At 60.4% G+C, this 21,381-nt stretch overlaps 1 protein-coding gene across 1 annotated transcript in view; it reads right to left on the minus strand.

The window, feature by feature from the left end:
* QSOX2 (quiescin sulfhydryl oxidase 2) overlaps positions 1 to 21,381 on the minus strand; it is a 29,211-nt gene that overhangs the window by 2,887 nt on the left and 4,943 nt on the right. The window contains exons 2-11 of the mRNA XM_079927621.1: positions 14,878 to 14,978; positions 13,252 to 13,300; positions 12,541 to 12,646; positions 12,316 to 12,406; positions 10,704 to 10,849; positions 9,323 to 9,457; positions 8,986 to 9,115; positions 6,870 to 6,992; positions 5,462 to 5,612; positions 1,628 to 1,816 (exon numbers count right to left, since the gene is read on the minus strand). Coding sequence (XP_079783747.1) covers positions 1,628 to 1,816; positions 5,462 to 5,612; positions 6,870 to 6,992; positions 8,986 to 9,115; positions 9,323 to 9,457; positions 10,704 to 10,849; positions 12,316 to 12,406; positions 12,541 to 12,646; positions 13,252 to 13,300; positions 14,878 to 14,978 — 1,221 coding nt within the window. The remainder of the gene's footprint in view (positions 1 to 1,627; positions 1,817 to 5,461; positions 5,613 to 6,869; positions 6,993 to 8,985; positions 9,116 to 9,322; positions 9,458 to 10,703; positions 10,850 to 12,315; positions 12,407 to 12,540; positions 12,647 to 13,251; positions 13,301 to 14,877; positions 14,979 to 21,381) is intronic.

Consider the following 21,381-nt stretch of genomic DNA (forward strand, 5'->3'; position numbering starts at 1 on the left):
CTGGCAAGTGCCCAGCTCCACGCCCTTGACCTCGCAGCCCTGCTCGAGGGGCCCCCACCTCCGCTGTCCTCCCTTCCCTCAAGGTGCTCCCTCAGCATGCGGACGGGCCGAGGGGACCCTCTCCCCTGCCCTCCCTCGCTCCCTCGTTCGACACCCATGGGCAGAGTGCTGCCTGGGCTGTCAGCCAACGACTGGGGGGCAAGCCCTCGAGGCAGAGCCACGAAGCCCCCGCACTCGCAGCTGCACTTCCAAACTCCTGTTTCTCTTCCACTTGCGAGGCTGTGACAGCCCCGGACCCCCGGCTCCCACAGGCCCCGCTGACAGCAAGCGTGGCCCGTGGCCCTCCGGGCTCCTGGAACTCGCTGACCCGACTTGGGGCTGCCTCGCCACCTCAGAGTGCTTCCGGAAGCACACGTAAAGGGCATCGGTCAGTCTGTGGGCCTCCTGACTCGGCAGAGGCGCTCTCCTCCGGCCCGCTCGCCGTGCACATGACGGGCCGCGGCTGGGCAGAAGCTGGAGGGCAACGCACACCACTCAGGGCCTGGGCGCGCCCCTTTGGGGTCTGCATCCAGCGGGGGGTTTGGATTCACACCCCGAGACGGGAGGAGATGCCAGAGTGTGTCCGGCGCAGCACTGCATGGACCTCAACCCCGAGGCCAGAGGCGGGACCGAGGGGGCTGGGGGGACGCGCAGAGTCTAAGGCGCCTTTCTGGCGCAGCACCTCGTGGGGCACAAGGCGGCGCCCGGACACGGCAGCCTGGCTGGAGTCTCGCCGGCTGCTCTGGGGCTGAGCACTGCCGGGACGGGGTCACCACGCGGCCCCTGAGAGGGCGGGCAGACTGACGCCCTGGCCGTGGAGCCGTCTGTACCAGGGCCACAGCGGAAGTGCCTTCACCTGCAGCCGAAGGCAAAGGACAAAGCCGCCAACGCGAGTGGCCGCGGCCACGTGACTGGAGCCGCGGCGGTCAGCTCCGAGTCCAAAGGAAAACCAATTCTCTTTAGTGCTTTAGCTGTAAGATGTTTTTATGATACGGTGGATTAAGTAAAAACCAATAGTTTAGTGGCATTTTCTATTCATCTCTAGTAAGATTTATTTCTCAGTGGATTATTTTTAAGCCTAATTTTAATCTACCATTGATTTAGGAACAGTTTGAATTACTTAACTCTGAGAAAATACACGCGCCCTAGTTTTTTTTAAACAAAACCACCCTGAGGAGTTTGGTCTACGGTCTGAGAGCAGGTTTTAACGACGCTAAAATTTTCCTTACTGAAAATTAATTATATTCCAAGTCTTCCACTGTCGAATTTACTCAGGGGCCTAGCGGGCTACCGAGGGGGACAGACGTTTCCGTTTCCACGCAGCCTGGGAGCCCTGCAGTGAGAGAACAATCTGGAATGCCGGGGACTGGCAGACGGGAATGGCTGTTGTCTCTGGCAGCTCCCTGGCCAACGTCACCAGGAAACTGACATCTGGTCAGGGCAGACGACCCGGCCGTGAGCCCCGCGGGCAGGCAGGCTGGCACGTGGCGGGCAGGCAGGGCGGTGGCGCAGCTCAGGTGCCATCCCCGCCACCCACAGCTCGGACTCCGCACCCAGGCACAGGCCACGCGGAGTGGCTTCCGCTCACCTGCCAAGCGGCTGTTGACCACGTTATGCTTCTTCCAAAGCCAGAGGATTGCCTGGTCCGGGGTTTTCACGGAATCCATCGATTCTTTAGCCATTTCCTCAAAATGCTCACCGCATTCCTTACACCCGAAGAAGACGTGAACGTACCTCCTGATGGCCTGCAGCACTGCCTGGGGGTCGTCTTCAAACCCTGCGGAGGGACCAAAGCATGTCGGACTATTTCCACCAGAACCGCAGGGCCTGGGGTGGCATCGGGGGAGCCAGGGACGAGCTGAGTGCCTGATACAGGCCGCGGGCCAGCCCCCTGGGTCCTCGCACGGACACGGGAAGAGACGGCTCCTTCCCAGACGCCCACCGCGACCGCAAGATGGCTGCTGCCCCGACACCGCGCCAGATGCGCGCAACCCAAGAGCGGACGGCCGCCTGTGTCCAGCTGCCGGAGCCACTCCAGGACGTGCGCTGGCCCGCAGGAGAACGAGCCAGAGCCCTGGAGCTATTAGGTCTGCCAGGAGCCCCTACCCCACGCCCAGAGGTCCGGGCTCGCCCCAGGCTTGAGTCCCACGTGCGACTTTCCCCGCCCTACACGCGGACCCCGGAGCTCCTGCCGGGCGTGGCAGCCGCTCACTCGGAACCTGCAGTTGCTCTGCTTGGGGATCCTTGCAGAGCACAAGCCCGAGCACGAACCAGGCCTTAGGAGGGGCCTCCGGGCTTGCTGCCAGCCCCGCCCTGTGGCGGATCTTCCACGAAAGGGGCAGTGACGGTCACGGGCTGGTCAGCTGCTGGGGCTCCCTCTGGGAGCGACGGGGTGGCAGGCTGGTGAAGGTCTGCACTCTTTCAAAGAGGCCGAGCCCCTCCGTGTGAGGAAACCCTCCAGCATCTACCAGCCACACAGACGGTTTTCATCACCGGCTGTAAACACACACCCTAACGGGAGGACAACGGGTGCCGAGTAAAGGCCCTGGGAGCGAGGGGCAAGACGTCTGCAGAAAACAACGTCCCCAAGAGCAGGACGACGCAGCCTGCAATGCGCCGAAAGGAGGACCCCTGAGGATGGCAGAGGGGCAGCAGCACAGGCCTGGACCAGAGTCCTGTCCAGACACTAACACGGGGGACTGGGCGTGCGAACAAGAGGCTGTGAGATGAAAGCAGATTAAATGTCAGCACTGAAAGGAATCCAGCAAAATAACTGGAAAAAACGACGACGCGGTTTTGGAGGCTGAGCCCCTCCTAACGGCAGCCCTCACGAGCCACCTCTCTCTGTGGCCGGTGCGGTCCTGACGCCCGGGAAGCCGGACCCGCCCGGAGAGGCCTCGTGGGCCGTCAGCCTCGGCGGTCCTGCTCGGGTCGCTCAGAGAAGGCCCGAAGCCGCACGCCGCCACCTGCCCCGGGCTCCCAGTGTCTCCCAGGGCAGCCAGGGGGCACCCAGCCCCGAGGCCACGTGCACATGCTGCGGCCTCACTGTCGGCCGGGCGCTGCCGTCCCCGCTGCGGGCCTGTGGCTGGCATCTGCCGCGCCCGGCGGGGTAATCCTCCTTCCCGCGCCCCCACCGACCCGCTGCACGCTCGGGCCACCCTAATCTTTAAAGTGGACAAGAACCTAAACCCCTACCTGTGGGGATTAGGGGCCGCGCAGGCTTTTCAGTCGATGGGGCTTAAGCGTGCAGCAAGGAGGAAAACCCTCCCAAGACATAATCCGGGTCTCAGTCTGACCCAATTCTTTCGGCGTGAGACAGACTCCTCGGATACTGCTTCCATTTGCGCGACGAGGAGAAAGCGCACTCGAGACCTCCTTCTTTGTGTGCTCTGTCATCCCGCTGCCCTCATTCTGCCGGCATCGGTGCTGCGGGACTTTACAGCGCGTCCCGGCGATGACCTCCTCCCTGCTGTCCCCACCTCCTTCTACGTGTCTCCCCGTTCTCAGCAGAACTTTCCGCACAACTGAGGCTCACGTCTCAGACGTGGGCTCCAGCGCCGCGGCCGGCGTCCCGCCGGGCAGTGCTGAGGCTCTGATCTCACCTGCTGTTGGGCTCCCGAGCTTTCTCCTGAACACACCCTACGTGTTCTGCTGTGAGATTCTTAAGAGAATTTTCGATTGAAAGCCCACCTCTCCCACTAGACCCCGGAGGAGTGGAAATCCAACGTCACCTGGAGCAGGGCCGGGGGTGGTAGAGATGTCTGAAGACGCCACATGCCCCTCTGCTGCTTCTCCCCGACAGGCGGCCTCTATCTCCCCACCATGAACCTGGGCTGGATGAGGCCTGTCTGAGCAACAGGCTGTGGCGGAAGTGATGCCCAGACTCCAAGGCCCCACCCGGATGTGGCGATGCCCCGTGGGGAGCTGGCACTGCCTGGGAGCCCGACCTTCTGAGTCTAGACCAGTCAGCCGCCGCCACCTGAGCGAGGCCACAGGTGAGCCCGTCCAAAGAGCCGAGCCCCAGAACCATGAGCAAAAACCTGGTGGTTGTTTTAAGCCACGGCGTCTGGGGTTCGTTTGTTACACAGCAAAAGGTAACTCTAAAAGAATTTTACAATTTTACTGGAAAGAATATTTGGACAGTGTGGGTCCCAAAACTTCACTTTGACTTAATACAGACGTCAGTGAACCTGAATGATTAAAAAAACAAAACTAGGACTTCCCTGGTGGCGCAGTGGTTAAGAATCCACCTGCCAATTCAGGGGACACGGGTTCGAGCCCTGGTCTGGGAAGATCCCACGTGCCACGGAGCAACTAAGCCCGTGCACCACAACTACTGAACCTGCGCTCTAGAGCCCATGAGCCACAACTACTGAGCCCGTGTGCCACAACTACTGAAGCCCGCATGCCTAGAGCCCGTGCTCTGCAACAAGAGAAGCCACTGGAATGAGAAGCTCACGCACTGCAACGAAGAGTAGCCCCCGCTCGCCACAGCTAGAGAAAGTCCGCGCGCAGCAACGAAGACCCAACGCAGCCAATAAACAAACAAACAAATAAATAATAAAATAAAAAATAAAATAAGATACGGAACTAAAAGCAGACGTTCCCGTGGCTGTCAGGGGCCCGCTGAAACCGAGAGGCACACACACAACGCAGTCCAGAGAGGATCCAAAAATCCAACACGTTTTTTAGCGCTTTGCGTGGGATATAAACGTGGTCCCACCTCCTGTAGCCACGTCTGTGTCATCGCCTACCCTCGTGGGCCTACTGGCTCACTTCTAACGAACAAACATGGCAGAGGTGACGGACTTAACACCACCGAGGGCCCCGATGAAGCCGGCTGCCTAGGGGGAGGCCACACGGCGAGGAAGGATAGCCCCCCATGTGGGGCGCAAGTGTCGGGAGGGTGTCTCTTCCTCTCTTCCCCACCGTCCCGGGCCAGCACTCTGCGCCCAGGCTCTGGGAGACCCGAAGCCGAAGACCCTGGTCAGGCCACACCTGAGCGCCCGCCCCACAGACGCCGCGAGATAAGGAGCGCGCGCTGCTCCAGGTGACTTGCTAGAAACACCAGGTCACCACACGCTTCTCCAAATGTGTTTCATTTACTCCCGTGTTCTTTAAAGCAAAGGAGGCGCTGACACCGAGCGGCGCTCCTGGCCAGCGCTCCCTCACCCCGCCCATGACTCCCATCCCCAGGGGTCAGCCAGGCCCTGGCCGTGAGGGAAGAGGGTGGGGACTCGGCTCCGGTACCCCGAGCCGGCACGGGGGCTGAGCAGACCTCCAGAAAAGACGCTCACCTCCACCCTCCTCAGAATGGACCCGGGCCCCCTTAAGGCACGTCACCCTCCGCGTGAGCTCGGGGCGGCCCCGGCAGGCGGTGGCGCAGCACCCGTGTCGGGTGGCCCAGGTGGGGACAGCTCACCTGTGCCGTCCAGCGCTTTTGGATGGGTCCCAGCTCGAACAGTCAAAGTGTGGAACAATTTCCACAGAGAACATGTGTAGCCCCTCAGCTCTGGTCGGCTTCCTTGACATCCAACCCACTTTATGTGATTAGTAAGGAATATTCCAGAAATCTGGGGGGGGGTAGGAAAACAATAAGAGATAATTGAATTGTTAAAATTAGTTGGTGGTGGAATTCCCTGGTGGCGCAGTGGTTAGGAATCCGCCTGCCAAAGCAGGGGACACGGGTTCAAGCCCTGGTCAGAGAAGATTCCATGTGCCGCGGAGCAACTAAGCCCGTGCGCCACAACTACCGAGCCTGCGCTCTAGAGCCCGTGAGCCACAACTACTGAAGCCCGCGCGCCTAGAGCCCAGTAGCTGCAACTGGAGAAAGCCATGCACTGCAATGAAGACCCAACACAGCCAAAAAACCAAAAAACGTTGGTGAATGTGGTCAGTCTTGATTGGGCGGTGGTTACACAGGGAGCACGTCTCTCAAAACTTCAACTGTACATCTCACCGTGTGTAAATTTAAATCCAATAACGAATAAATGAGAGAAAAAAAAAGTCTCTATTTTACTAAAAGAGTTCTCAAGATACGGAAACGTGGCCCGTTCTTTTCCAGTCCTTGGGGAGAAGGGAAGAGCTCACCTGTGTCCTCATGAAGCAGCCCTAGGCAGCATAAAGACACCCAGCCTTTTTGCTTTTTTGACACCCATTTTGTTTTAAAGTTAGAATTAGTTACAATGAGATTCATAGGAGAAGACTAATAACAAAAAAATTCAATTGTCAGGCAATTCTCCATGTGAATGAATAGGACCTTCACCTTACAAGCAGCGAGCTGAAGGCCGAAGGGCTGTAACAGCCCAGAAGTGGGGCTGTGAACTGCGCTCCGCGGGCGTCCCGGCCCCTCGGTCCCCACGGGTGACTGCACAGGCCCGGCCCCTGCGGGTCTGAGCCCCTGCTCTCGGCCACCTTCCCCGTCACACGGCTCAGGTCCCATGGAGCAGAGGCCAAGGCTAGAAACCGGCACCCACAGGGCCGCTGGAATCAGACCCCGGGGAGCCTACGCCCTGGAGCCTGCGGCCACCGACGCCGGCCCAAGACCCTGGCTGCACGCCCGGCCTGCACGGCAGCTCGACCCATCACCTTCATTCACTACTTTAAGTGTGAACTCTAGATGAGTTCACTAAAAAAACAGAAAACAAACCCTAATGCTTCACTGCCTGACAAAAGCCCCACCGTCTCGGTTGGCTGTCTGTCCCAGACCCAGGCAGAGGGAGCCGGAGGTTGCCGTAGAAACCGGGCTGCAGAACGGGGAGGGAGACTGGCGGTGCATCGGCCGAGGGCAGGTGCGGGGTCCCCCATGCTCGTCGAAGGGGCTGCCTCACCCGCATCTTGTTGTTGACCAGGTCGAGGACGGCGTCGTAGGGGATCCTGTCCAGGGGCAGGCTGGCCAGCCACTCCTGCAGCGTCTCCAGCAGCTTCCTGACCGGTGGCCGCCCGGGGAACAGCTGAGCAGGGAAGACCACACTCAAGGACGGGTCGGGAAGCGGCCCCCACGGCGCGGCCTCCCAGCGGCGGAGAGCGGGCCTGCCCTGCCCTGGACCCACCAGCTGGAGGGAGCAAGCGTCTCCAGTCCACCCAGGCTCCGACGGAGGACAGGGGTGGGGGTCTCTGGGGGAACTAGAGTTTCCCCAGAACACAGACAAGGGGAAGCCCGCACTGGACCCCATTCCTGCAGCTCCACCACCGCCCGGCACCCGGGACACAGCCACGCGTCCTCAGGCCCGGCGGCCACTTCACGACAACGGACCACACGGCCGCCGGGGGCCTCATTCATCACGTTGTCAAGGGCTCGTGGGCCTTTCTGAAATCACTGCCTACTCATCCCACGCTCCTCATGGTAATTCACGCTAATCCCGCCCGCTGTCCTGACACTCCCTCGCCTCCCCCGCTGCCAGCTCTGACTGTCAGACTAACTGGAAAAGGTATGCACACCCCTGAGGCTTCCACGCAAAGTGCCACTGCTGGCTAACTCCACGTCGACACTCAGGCCGCGCTGGCGGCCCGGGAGGCCTCGAGTGCAAGGATCCCAGCGGTCCTGCAGTCCTTCTGTGATGAACTTCGATTAGATGCTGCCAATGAAATGTGCAAATTCAAGGCTGGAAGAGCTCTCAGAAGCCTGGGCTGAGGCCGTACTAACAACGGCGCTGGGACAGATGTCGCTGCCTCAGCTACAGGGACAGCCAGAGCGGAAACATCGCATCTTCAGCTCTGCAAACTCTGGGTCTTGCCAACATTGGTTCCAGGGCACCATGACCAGCGGACCAGCATTTAAAGTTTAAGTAAAGGGTAGAAAAGTTATTCAGAATAATTTATGCTGATCTGACTCACAGGCTCTGCCCACGTGTGGAGCCCTCCAGCGTGACGCTGGACTGGAACGAGGGCAGAGAACGCGAGGCACGTGCGCAGCAAGACCCCTGTCCCGACGCGGAGGGCGGGGGGGGCGTCCCTAAGGAACGAGGACAGTGGGGGGCTCCGACCTCTGCGGGCGCAGCGTGAGGAGAACTGTCTAAACAGCTTCCGTTTATTCATTTGAAACAAATCAGGTGACTCCTTATTCCCTTAAACGTAAATTCGACTTCCTGAGTTTCTTCAAAGATCTTACAGCGTGAGTAAACCCTGACCAGCGGAAGTGTTGGCTGTGAAGCACCTTGTCAGGGACCGCACACACGTGGCAAGGGAAACCTTTCAGAATTAAGCTTCCTTATCTCTTAGGTAACAACAGTGTTATGAAGGGTGGCCTCTGGAGACAGCTGCCGTAGCCAGCGCAAGCCCAAAGGTGACCAAAGGAGACCAACAGCGCGCAGGGCGTGTCTAGGGCCGGGGCTACCTCAGAGAGACCTGAGAGAGGAAGGGCCACGGCCAGGGCTGCTGGGCCAACAGAACAGGGGCCCAGGTCCACTCCCAGGGAAGAGGGATGACCGACTGCTCCAACCTCTGCCCAGCGCAGGGGCTCTGGGCCCAGAAAACCACCACAAGCCTGGACTTGCAGCTCTGGAGCTATGAGTTCTTGGCAGGAATGCAACCCCGACAGCCGCTCCCCTCTAAACGTGAGCTGACACAGCAGCCACCGTGTGCCCCCCGCCCAGGGCCCACCCGACACGACACCGCAGGCCGCAGCCGTCTTCCTGCCCGGAGGCCCGCCGCTCCCCACCTCTCCTCCCAGCTTCCCGACGCACAGGCCTCCTGCCCACTCCCCGCTCGTCCTGCTGGCCCTCAGGCCTTCCCCGGGCACCGCTCGCCCCGAGCCGGCAGGGCCCTCTGACCGCGGCGCTGCCCTGCCCAGTCCCCATCCCCCCGCCCCCCCCCACCCCCGCCGAGTGCGCGGGCGTCTCCACGTGGCCAGGAGCTTTGTGCCCCGCAGGCCCCCAGCACACGGCAGGCGTCTGGGTGAGTGGAAGACGGGCGAGGTCGTGTGGTCAAGTCCAGACGCCCATGCACCTTGGCCAGGACGGTGACGAAGTCCTTGAGTGTCTTCAGCTCGGCCCCGGCCAGGGACCTGCGGGCTGCCAGCTCCACCCTCAGGAGGTGGTGCAGCCCCGATTCCAGGTCAGCCGCGTACAGCTTCGACCTGGGAGGAAACGCTACAAGGTCAGTGTGGGCGCCTCTCTCTTCACGTAGATTCCCGCATGCTGGCTCCTACCCCAGAGGGACGCCACCCCGGGGAGGCAACGCAGAGAATCCCCGAGCGCTGGCGGGCGGCTGGCGGGCTTCTGAACGAGCGGCCCTGCAGTGACCCCCGGACCCCCAGCCACACGCTCCCGGCAGCTTCGCTCACCTGTCAAATTCCCTCCACACCACGGCTTCAGAGGTGTCTTCTTTGCTTGGTTTTTCAGGCAATGAAAGCGATTTCTTCCTCACATCCGGCAATGACTTCAAGTAAGAGGAGAAAAACGATCGGAGAGGCTTCCCGCTGCGAGAAAGAGGAGGGCAGGGCACGGGCTCGGAGGCGGGCTTCGGCGGGCCGGCCCCCGTCCGCAGGCGCCTTGTGGCCCCAGGGTCAGAGCAGCCCTCCCTCTGTAACTCCAGGGTGACGTGCACCACCCAGCCCAGCCATTCTCTGGGCATCTCCTGCAGGTATCTTGGGCGGGGTGGGATGGTGGCAAAGCCCGGGCCTCGGGGAGCTGGCCCCCCACCTGAGCACATAACATCCCCACCCAACAAAAATGAATCGTAGCACTACGCTGGTTTCGGCACCTGCCAAGGTCAGCTTTACCCTGTGCTTCCGACATCCTCTGCCCACAGGCTGCCAGCTCCGCGTGGGCGTCCGGAGCCGGGCGGGGAGGGGGAAGGAGCACCCAGCCCCTCCTCACAGCCCGGTGGCTCCTGGGCACTGCAGAGTGGCCCCTCCACTGGCGGAGAGTGGAGGGCTGTGAAGGCCGTTACTGTGCCCTCCCCAGGTAGCTCAGGGGCCCCCCAAAGGGTCCAGAGCTTATTTTCATTCCCCAAAGGAGAACGCAGCAGTTACTGGTAAAAATATCAACGTCACTTTATGTTGAGGGTGTAGAGATGACGCTCTGAATGTGAAAATGCTGAGGGTGCACAGGTGACGCTCTGAATGTAAAACGAGCCTTTTCTCCGAAACAAGATAGCAGTTTGCTCAAGGAAGGTCTGCTGTAGAGCCGGGCGCCCCCGGTAAGACCTCCTGGCTTACCCTGAATTCCATTTTTTTTAAAGAATAGAAAATACACCCAAGGAACTACGGCATGCTTGAGGCTCCTGGGGGCAGCACCCTCGGTGCCCCAGCTAAACTTCCCAGAGACTGAGACAGCAGCCCCGAGGGAGGAAAGCGCCCGCCTTCTCGCCGCCGTGTCCACACGCGGTGCCTCGCCAAGAGCTCCGGGGCCGCGGGCGAGGCTGGCCTGGGGCCTCCGGCGTGAGGCTGCGGGGCCAGGCAGGCAGCTCACCTCCCCGCCTGTGACGCTCTCCCAGCCGCGCCTCAACTTGCTTCCTCTCCAGCCGAGCTTACCTTACGGGCGCGCAGGCACCCAGCGCAGAGGCCAGCGGCATTTTCACGATGGTGCTGCTGGTGTCAGCAAGGCGAGCGCCCGTGTGGGGCCTGCAGCCGGTCTCCCCCACCACCCCACACAGCAGTGAGCGCCCAGGGGCTGGGGGTGTCGGTGGCGTCACAAACATCCCTGAAGCCAGACTCTACTTACACGGTAACTAATCCGTGGGACCCGTTTGGGTAAATCAAGTAACACGAGGGGACAGAAGAAACACCGAGCTTCTGCAGAAAGGCTTTATCCCAGCCCAGCGCTCTCTTCACCTCGATGTTCTCGTAGGGAATCAAGTCTAAGATCACCTGGGCAACGAGAAAGTAGGTTGCTTCGCTGTGGACGGCAGGGTTCTCCGGAAACGGACTGACGAACGCAGCTTCTCACAGCATCGCAGCTCATCCCCTCTAAGCCAGACCACCGACATCCCTGTTCTGTGGCCCCTTCAGGCCCCCGACTGTCGCACGGCAGGAACTACAGCCTCCTCACCGAGCAGACCATCAGAGGGGTCTGTGCTGTGCTCCTCACACATCCTCCAAGGCCCTCAGTCGTCAGACAGGGACGGTCAGCCCCACGTGAGCTGGGGCCGCGCCCCAGCCTCCAGCTTCCCCTCCACCCTCGGGGCCTGCGTTGGGAGGCTGACAGCGTCCCCGGTCAGCCGTTCCTCCCTCCAGAGCTGCCCAGTCCAGGGCTGCTGAGGCTGAAGGCGCAGTGGTGGGGGGCAGTGGCAGTGGGACCCCCGGGGGGCATCTCAGGAGCTAGAGGAGAGTGAAAGACTAACAGCAAGCCCCAGGCGTGCCGCCCGGACAGTCGGCTGCGGAACCACCTCTCTCTCAGGAGCGACAGAGCCGTGTCCCAACCAGGGGCCTTGCTGAGAGCAGGAACCGGGCACCCACCTGGCAGCCAAAGCCCCACCGGGACCACCACCCTTCCTTCCCAGAGCCCCAACCTCGGAGGAACAGTCGAGAGGCCAGCAGAGGGAGGAACATGGCACCCGGGGCTAAGTTCCGGAGTGAGGTGTCTTCTCTCATCCCTAGGAGACCTCGGGGTGAAGGATCCCTGTCCTCCAGCCCGGCTCCTGGCACCTGGATTTTACTGAGACTTTGCCAAAGGCAAGGGCTTCAGACCCACACGTGTGAAGTGACAACAAAGCAAAGATTCACGACAGAAACACTGTTTTCCAGAACCTGGGATTTGGCAAAAAAGTTGGGAGTTCAGAACACAGCAAAGAAAAGATCTTGATCATGACGCCTAGGAGGGCTCCCCTGGTGGCACAGTGGTTGAGAGTCCGCCTGCCGATGCAGGGGACGCGGGTTCGTGCCCCGGTCCGGGAGGATCCCACATGCCGCAGAGCGGCTGGGCCCGTGAGCCATGGCCGCTGAGCCTGCGCGTCCGGAGCCTGTGCTCCGCAACGCGAGAGGTCGCAGCGGTGAGAGGCCCGCGCACCAGAAAATAAATAAATAAATAAATAACGCCTAGGAAAGAGAGAATGCCCTCAGGGAAGACGCGCGTCCCGAGGGCCAGGTCTGCCGTGAGTCCCTCCTGGCCACCCCCCGGGGGACCAGGCCCCCCACCCAGAGGACCAGGCTGCACTCGGGAGCTGCTTCCTCTCCCCTTGGAGGCACAGCCTCACCCCAACAGGCTTCTCTGTAACCAGTGCGTCTGCTGAATAACACAAACGCCAATCCCGAGAATACGACAGATCAGGCGGACGTAGTTACTGCCTCACAGGAATCTGACACAGACCCGACACTGGAAGAGGCGCAGACAGTACCTCACGTCCAACGTAGGAGCTGTTGCTTTCAAATAAGACAGCCACGTAACGGCCGCCGCTGTTGTCAATGAGAGAAAGAACGTCCCTGGGCCTTTGAAGAGGAAAAGAGGCTTTCAGTGCTTTCAAGGCCATCGCAGACCAGTGCCCACGTCACTTAATGCAAGTCGCTACTTTACACAATTACACTCAGCTTGCAGCGCGCCACCTTTCTACAGCACTACGCACCGAATGGGGTTCAAAGACGGGCACCCGGGAGGCCTGCCTTCGTCCGTGTGGCTCTGCAGGAAGTCGATCATCGTGTGCCGCACCGTCTGCGGCTCTCTGTCCGGCCCTGCAGGGCGGCACCCACCGTCACGGCCGCGTCTGCCTGCCGAGCGCCCGTCCCACCCCAGGGCCCCGATAGCGCGAGCGCACACGGCCGTGGATGCACATGCCGGGAGGCCCCTCAGCAACCAGCGTGGGAATTGGTGGGCTCCAGGGACACACGGCCACGGGGGGCACCCCCCCCCCCCACGCACACGCACGCGGCCTGGAGACAGAGGCATGTGTCCATCTACACCAAGTTCAGAGGCAGGCAGACTGCCCTCACTGTGGGCTCCTGGGGGGAGCTGGGGGGGATCACTGACAAAAATTCATCGGGGTGCCCTTGTGATGTGTGCACTTCTCAAACTTTTCTTTTTTCCAGAAAAGTTTACTTAAGAAAATAAATTTCCCACCGTATATGCCAAGGAAGGCAAAGCACAGAAGAAAGAATTCTCGCTGAAACTAGGACCATTTGAACCCTTACAGTAAAGGAAGGGCCGATGTGCCGATGTAAACGCGCCAAAGCCGGGGTGAGGGGCAGACCCAACCAGGGCGTGTTCTAGTCTCACGTGAACAGATTTATCTAAGGGGGAAGGAATCTAGGACGGTAGAATAGAACACTTAGGTCCTTACCTTTAAAATCTTCTCCAGTTGTAAAGTCCTTTGCAAATGCTTTAAAATACTAAGAAGAAAAACACAGAACAAATAAGAAACAGCCTTGCCTGGCGTCTGTGTAAACGTTTAATGTTTAAGCAACAAAACGACCATCGTCTTTGAGAGCTTTAGTCCCTTTGTTCCAGACACGTGACGTTGACTGACGACGAACCACATTTCTGTGTGTTTCTGTGGACGCCAGTGTTTCCCTCCAGACTCACGAGCGGCTGCTCAGTGCCAAGCGGAACCCCGCTCTTTACATTTTCTGCCCCAACAGGGCCGGAGCTCTGGCAGACGGCGCATCCCCTAAAGGCTCCTGGTGCTACATGTTCGCGGTATGTCCGCTCAACGACACAAAAACTCCTAGGGACGAGGGCAGGCACTATATCAAGTGTCTTTGAGCAGAACAAAAGGACTTTACATCAAAATTAAAAACTTTCTTCGTTAAAAGACACAGTAAAGACAGTGGAAACAGTGACAGGCTGGGTGCTGACACCCCCGGACACGCATAGCTGAAGGAGGGCGAGTGTCAGGAAGACACAGGACTCCTGTAAATCAGTCAGAAAAGCACACACGGGGGAGAGGAAAACGGGCAAATGACACCAACAGACAGGGCCACCCGCAGAGTAGTGATCACTCCCTGTCACCCGTCAGCAGGGAAGGCCCAGCACCGCACTCCAGGCCGGCGCCAGGCGGCACAGGACACACACACGAGTGCCCGGCAGCTCAGGGCCCGTGGCGGTAAACCGTGCTGCTGGCGGAGCCCAGCCCCACCCAGCGTGCGGGTGATTCTAGCAACGTCCTGTTAGGAAAGAGGCGGCCCGAAGCTCACACACAGCACACAGAGCCCTGTGTGTAAAGCTGAAACAAAATAAGACGGAAAATAAAAGAGTAACACATTTCGACACGGGGCTCAAGGGGAGGGTGACTCTGGTGGGGCTGGGGCACCAGGCCGACCAGTGGGCATGGCCCAGCCAGGAGACGGATGCACGGCTGTCACCAGGTCAACACTTAGAGGAGAAGCATCTGACGCTGCACAATAGAGAGCGTGGGATGTGAGGGCTGAGAGGCTGGGGGGTCTCCAAGCTTCTCAGAGGTCACTTCCAAAAGCTCAGCATGTTCCCTGAGATGTAAAGTCACCGTGATGCGCTCGGGTGCAGGCGAGGGACCGCACACGTGCGCACACAGACCTGGGTCTGCTTCTCAGCTTCCAGCCCGCCCCCTAGTGGGAGAGACAGGGACAGGCCTGTGTGAGGGACAGCCGTGCAGGCACACGGCCGGGCAGGCCGGCCACACGCCGGCTCCCAGACCCATCGCCGCCGCACACCGACACCTGGGGGCTTCAGACCGGCTCTCAGGGCAGCCCCCGGCCATTCCCCCACCCGCAGGCCTCACCCACCTCCCCTCGCTGGGTGAAAGCAGGAGCTGCGGGTACCGTCCCACCACGACACGGGCAACCCAGCAGGGTGGGAGGAGAGGCGCCCCTCTGCAAACAGAACCCCCCACGTTTCAAGACGCCCGCCCCAAATGCTGAAAGCGCAGCAATTACACAGCTGGTGGGTTTCAACCTAAAGCCGCCGCCACGCGCAGGGAGGAGGTTCTCACCCGGAAGGTGGGGTAGAAGTGGATCTCGTAGGCGCGGCACACCTCGTGGTTCTTCTCTTCCGCACAGTCCAGGGCGGCGACTCGGATGGCAGCGGCCCAGTCTGAAAAGCAGGAGTGAGACCGTCAGCGCGGGCCCGTCCCCACGGTCCACCCAGGCCCGCAGCCTCGCGGGCCATTCCGCAAGCCCGTCCACGCTCGGGACAGTCCTGAGCTGAGCTGGGAAAGAGGATGGGACCCTCATCAGCGCTGTTGCCTAACCTGCAAATCGCCCCGCGGCCTCCTCGGTCTCCTAATTAAACGACCCCGAGACGGGTGAGAGCGCTGGGAACAGAGGGCTGCCATCAGCCCGTGGCCGGCCCTCCGTCAGGGACACCGAGCCAGTGTTTACAGTTTAACTGGACGCACGTGGTCCAGGCCATTTAGCCAGAACGTTCCCGTGTACTCACTCGAACGAAAGGAAAGGCCGGCAGCGTCTGGCCCCCGGTCTTTCAGGCCAGAGACACAGCTAGCTGTGTGCAAACACCAAGGAAGTGGTTCCGAACCCTTTCCCCGAGGCCCTTCCCACACCCTCAGACACTGCTGCCATTCTCGGGAGTAGAAAAGGAGCGGTTTCAAATATCTTTTTTCCTACCTTTAATATCAACACTTAACCAGCTCACAGTTGAGTCCTGTTTCACTCAAACCCTGAGCCCCTTCCCAGCGGTGCCAAGTGGGCCTCCGCCAGCCAGTCGTTTCAACATAGCCGACCCCGCGCCTCCGAAAGGGAAGAGCTGCTTTCCCAGCACAAGCGTCCTCCGGGCGCCACACCAGCTCAGACCAACGTGCTTCAGCAGCGACAAACATCTGGTCGGGAGTCCAATCTTCCTAACTGTCCCAGTTTTGCTTACTTTGTTTAAATCGTGTCCAAACAAGGCCCGTCTTCTACACCCGCGGTCTCCCACCATCTGGATTTTGTGAGTGCCCCCTGCCCCCGGGGTTTTCTGTAAACACGCGGACCTAGATCTCAGCTTTGGGGGAGAACAGTTCCCAGGTGGTGTGGCATCCTTCCAACAGGAGATGGGTGACCTCTGGCTGCCTTCCTTCTTGCTGACACCTCCCCTCCCCCGCCCACTGCAGGCCAGACGGCGGGCGGGGGCAGTTTGTACAGACGAAGCTGTGCCCTGGAGACCCTGAGGCGCGGCTCACCCAGCGGTAAGGGCGGAGCTCGTCCCTTCGGTCACCAGCTTCCAAGGAGCGGTCTCCCCAACATCCTCCAGGGAGGTTTTCCCTTTAAAGATTTGCTCCCTTCCTCTGGGACGGTAAGATTCCCAAATGTTTCCTGGCTCCTTGCCTACAGGGGGATGGGCTGCAGGGGAAGCAAGATGAGCTGGCGGCCTCTGCAGACACACAGAGGAGCAGAGAAGCACCCCGGCAGGACGGGCCGGAGGGGACGGGCCAGGGACGGGGCGAGTCCCGCTAGCTGCCGTCTGCACCATGTGACTTCTGAGTGGGAACTGACAACGGTCCATCCCTGAGGCGCTGGTGAGTTCCGACAGACACCGCCCAACTAAACTAGTCATCAGGTTATAAATCACACCAAACGGGTTTTCTCTGAGTGTTGCTACGACCTGATACTCCAGAGGTTGTATTAAAAGCACGCCTGGAAGGAGAGAGAAAATACTGCCCATCGCTAAGTATTATGCAAACATGACGGCTTCTACATACCGGCAATTCAATCATTACTTTTTTTTTCCACCTCATACACTACTTTTGCTTAAAAATACATGCCTTTGGGACTTCCCTGGCGGTCCAGTGGTTAAGATTTCACCTTCCAATGCAGGGGGTGCAGGTTCGATCCCTGGTCGGGGAGCTAAGATCCCACATGCCTCAGGGCCAAAAACCAAAACACAGAATAGAAGCAATATTGTAACAAACTCAGTAAAGATTTCAAAAACGGCCCACATTAAAAAAAAATCTTATAAAAAAACATGCCTTTTCCTCTGTAATTATACAGAATATTTACCGACGTTAATATAACGCAAAGAATCAAGTAAGAAAACAAAAAACAAAACCAAAGTTCTGCTTTCACAGTCAATGACCGAATAGTGTTGCACTTAACGTGGCCTCAGTGAAACCGGTTCATCTTGAGGCCATTTAAATGGATGGAAAACAAAAATCACAGAGCCCTCCCAAATCACAGGTCACATCTTCCTGCAGTCTCCAATTACAAGGACCTGAGGAAGAACAGTTAATACTCTCATCCACTTAGTGCGGCAGAGGCCCAGACGCAGGACAGGATGCACGGCTGGCAGGTTGCTGGGCTCCCAGGGCCACCTCCGCCCCGGCGGCCGGGCTGTGGGTGTACTCGCCACCGCGCTCCTGCTACCTCCTCCCCGGCGCACAGACACAGGGCTTCAGGGCTTACTGAGAATCTCCATGGCACACTTTCACTCTATCTTCAAAAAAAGTGCTCTAGGACCCAGACAGAAAGAAAATGGAAAACTGCTTCAAGAGCTGACATTATGCACACAAGGGAGCCAGTCCCGGACAGAAAAAGCCGTTCACGAGGGTGCAGTTTTCACGGTGGGACTTGGGCCCACTGTTTTGTTTTTCAGATTTTTCTTAATAAGTATGTGTTATAGAAATAAATGTAGAAAACTTGGGAACCTCAGGGTACCTGCGGGGGCCGCGTGTTACGCGTCTGTGCACCGCAGGCCGCGCGTCCTGTTCCTCAGCTCACACCTCCCAGGATTCCCGGTGCAGGAGGCCGCAGACAGCACCCAGCACGGCTGCCACGCGCGGCCGCAGGGAGAGGAGGCCGCAGGCCCGGGTGCCGGCCCTCCCAACTCTAACACGGCGCCGGCTTCACACACGGCCCCGCTTCAACAGCTCCGCGACTGCAAACGAGAACCGCGGGCTCCACGGGCTGCTTGGCCTGCAGAGCCGAGTCGGGGCCCGGTGCCCACCCCAGCCCGAGACTCTGCCCGGCCAGCGCGGGGACACCAGCCCCACCACGACGTGCCCGGCTCTCAGCCCACAGGACGCAGTCCTCGGGCGGACGCTGTCCTCTGAGTGGCCGGCCACGTTCCTCCTCAGTGTCACACACGTCGCCTCCTCACAGGGGCCATCCCTGGCCCTGCCCAGGAGCGGTCGCCAGGGCAAGAGAAGCCCCGCCAGCCTCTCTTCCCAAGCGGAGCAAGTTCACAGGTCACGCGCTGTGGGGCCTGCCTGGCGGGCAGCTGGCTCTTACGCAGGAGGGTCCTGGAGCTCCGCCCGAGGTCCAGTCGGCTCGGTGGCTGCGGAGCCCGCGGCCCGCCGTCCAGGCAGGCAGAGAAGACGCCGCACCCGAGGCGCCCGGCCCACCCTCCACCGAAGCGGAGGGTCCCCCCAGGATCTTCTCCACGCTTGGTCCTGCTGCCTCCAGACAAAGACATGCCCCACTTCCAACTCAGCGCCCCCCGACGCTGCCACCCTAACGCCCGCCCCCCCAAACCCTCAGACGGTCACACGTGGAATGAAGCAGCCGTTTCCTCTGACAACTTCTTTAAAAGGCCCTGCACAACGTGGCCCCTTCTCAAACGTACAGACAATCCTCGTACTCCCAACACATCTCACACCTTCTCTTCACTAGACGTGGGCCACCCCAGACGGCAGGAGCCCATTCGCGAGCGTGGCACCCCACCCCGACCACAGGATGCAGCCACGTCACGGGCCGGAACGCACGGACGGGGCCAGGCCGACCCGCACGACGCGCCTGTGCCGCGAGGGCCGCTGTCACCTCCTCCCTCCTGCTCAGGACTCAGCTCTCAAGGCAGCTCTGCCGCTCGCGACCCCGGGCAAGCCTCACAGCCAACCCTGGGAGGCGACTGTCTCCCTTCCTGCTCTACCGGCGAGGAAGCGGCTCCAGGTCCCCACGGGATGGCTGAGGGGGGCGGGACGTTCTGCCCTGGAGCTGTGCCGGGCCGGACCTCTGGGCAGTAGCCGGGAGGGCAGAGGAGACCGCCAGGCAAGGAACCTCCCCACCTCCTGTTACATTCATGACACACGGACCTTGAGCTCGCTTTTCCTTGCTTTTGGCCACATGGCACGTGGGATCCTAGTTCCCCGACCAGGGACCAAACCCGCGCCCTCTGCAGTGGAAGCGCAGGGTCTTAACCGCTGGACTGCCAGGGAAGGCCCAAGCGTGCTTTTCTACGAAGTCTCCAGGCAGGGCAGCCCGCCCTCAACTGGCAGGTCACCCTCGTCCAGCTCAGCATCAACTCGCACCTTCCCAGCGAAAAGGTGGAAACTTCTTCTTGGCCTGACGCAGGGGATGCTCGGGTGGGGAAACAGGCTTTGCTGGGGGTGGGCGCCCGCATGCAGCAGCACCCTAGGAGCCCTCCTGGGAGGGAGTCAGTGTGCACCCACCATCCCTTCAAGCTGGGACCGGGCCGCCGCCCTGAATGGACCCCGAAGGTCCCCCAGCCTCACTGTGTCCCACCCCAATGCGACAGGCAGTGCCGGACAGCATAAGGACACCCGGCCGGAGGCAGAGCGTCCGGCCCACACCCGCTCTGCCACCAGGTTTCGAGGAGCTGGGAAACTTAGGAGTCTCCTTGTGCCTGTGTCACCCCAGCTGTAAAACAGAGACTAGATTACACCTTCCTACTCAGGTTTTTTGGCCTCCGAAGCGCCTTCAAGTGTCCCAGGCATCCAGTAGGCAGACCCAGCCCTTCAAAATAGGGTACAGCTGCCAGTGGCTTCGAAATGAAAAAGAAAAGAAAGTTGAGGTGTTGCCTGAAAAAGCAACGGTGCCTCAGGAGCAGTCCGGCCGCGCTGAAATGCTTTGTGGGACGTTTAAGAAAAACTTACGCTGGCCTAGTCCTTCCTTGGACGCCTCTAATAGATGGAACGCTCGGTAAAGTTACTAGCATGAGGGGTCCCTACACTGAGTCCACCCTAAGTCAGTATCAGGGTATAAGTTTCAAAAAGCTAAGAGCATGACTCATACATTGCAGAGGGAACAGGTGTCACACATGCCCTTGACCTGGTGACTGAAGGACCCGTTCGGGGTGAGAGAGGACCAAGCACATGGCCACCAGCACCAGCCCAGCTGAGACAGAGCTGGCCAGCGCCAGCAGGGTTCCCTTTCCCACTGGACAGAAGGGATTTGCATCTCTGCCCAGTCAGGTCTGTGAGTTCACTGAGGCTGGGTCTGAGCCCTGAACTAACGGTCATCAAGCAAAGGTCAGAACCTGGGGATGAGGCCACATGACACCGAGAGGACACGAGTCCCACCTTCTGTCCAAGTTTTACATGTGTCTCAACAGCAGGATGTGGAAGAAAACTAGCCCGACTGGGCAGTGCCTGGCCAAGGGCAGGAACGGCAGCTGGGCCCTGGAAACGAACACGACAGTGAGGCCACAGAGCCCCGGGCTGCCAGCTGTTTCACTTGGCAAGTCTGGGCCAAACCCCATCTACCCCAGAGTGCACTCCACCTGGAAGGCCGTCCTTCCTCCCGTTCGCAAAAGGACGCTACCCCCCAAACACCTGAACGCTCTGGAGGACAAGCGCTACTACCCTCCACAACCCACCCCCCGAGCCCCTCAGCCCCTCACGAAGTGAGCTGGCGCGGGGTGGGGCACCTCCCACCCCCGTGACACTCCCGCCGGCCAGTGGGCCTCTGGCCCTCAGTCCTCCAGGGAGCAGCTGGGGATCCTCCAGAGGAAGCAGGTCGTGCGGCCCCGGCTGAAAGCTACTCCTCCTCTGCTGGCCAGGAGGAGGGAGAGCACGGCTCCCCCGGCCCCTTTCGAGCTGGGCCCTCTGGGCGCGCCCCAGCCCTGCCGTGCCCCTACGTGGCGGGCCCCTCGCTCAGCGGCCCTGCCCTGCGCCGCTCCCACCGCCCCACTCCCCTTCCCAGGACTTACCCCCCCAACCCACTGCCCGTGCTGCCCGCCTTCTGTTCACTGTCCGCACCTCCCCCCAAGGACGGGGTCCACGGGAGGGGGAACGCACTTGGATTAATGCAGAGCCGGAGTCCGACGCTGCTCCGGCAGGGCGCACGCTGGCGGGCAGAGGACAGCCCCCTGCCCGGCCCGAGGGCTCCCGCGTCCACAGGCAGCCGGGGCTCCACTCCAGACGGCACACCCCGTCGGGGGGCAGCCTGGGGCGGGGCCTGCCCACACCTCACACGGAGCCGCGGGAAGGCCCGGAAGGAGGCAGATGAGGGAGAATTTCGGTTATAGAGGCGCCAGCAGCCACTGCAAGTATCCCAGCAGATGGACGGCATTCACGCCACACAAAAGGGAGACAGTCTATTTTATCAAATAAAATGCAAACCACTTCAGAGGTTGAGCTTCGGGGTCTTCGCCCATTCAGCTGGTACCCTCCCCTCCTCCTGCCTCTCCCACCTGTTGGGACCCCACCACACAAAGGAGAGAAGCGCTCTAAACCGAATGCAAATTGCCTGCTTTCAGGACGAGACAGCGTCAGCCACCCCCAACTAGACACGGGGGTGAAGCGCGCCAGCTGCGAGGCAGGGAGGCC

This window comes from Stenella coeruleoalba, assembly GCF_951394435.1.
Source record: "Stenella coeruleoalba genome assembly, chromosome: 7".
NCBI lineage: Eukaryota > Metazoa > Chordata > Mammalia > Artiodactyla > Delphinidae > Stenella > Stenella coeruleoalba.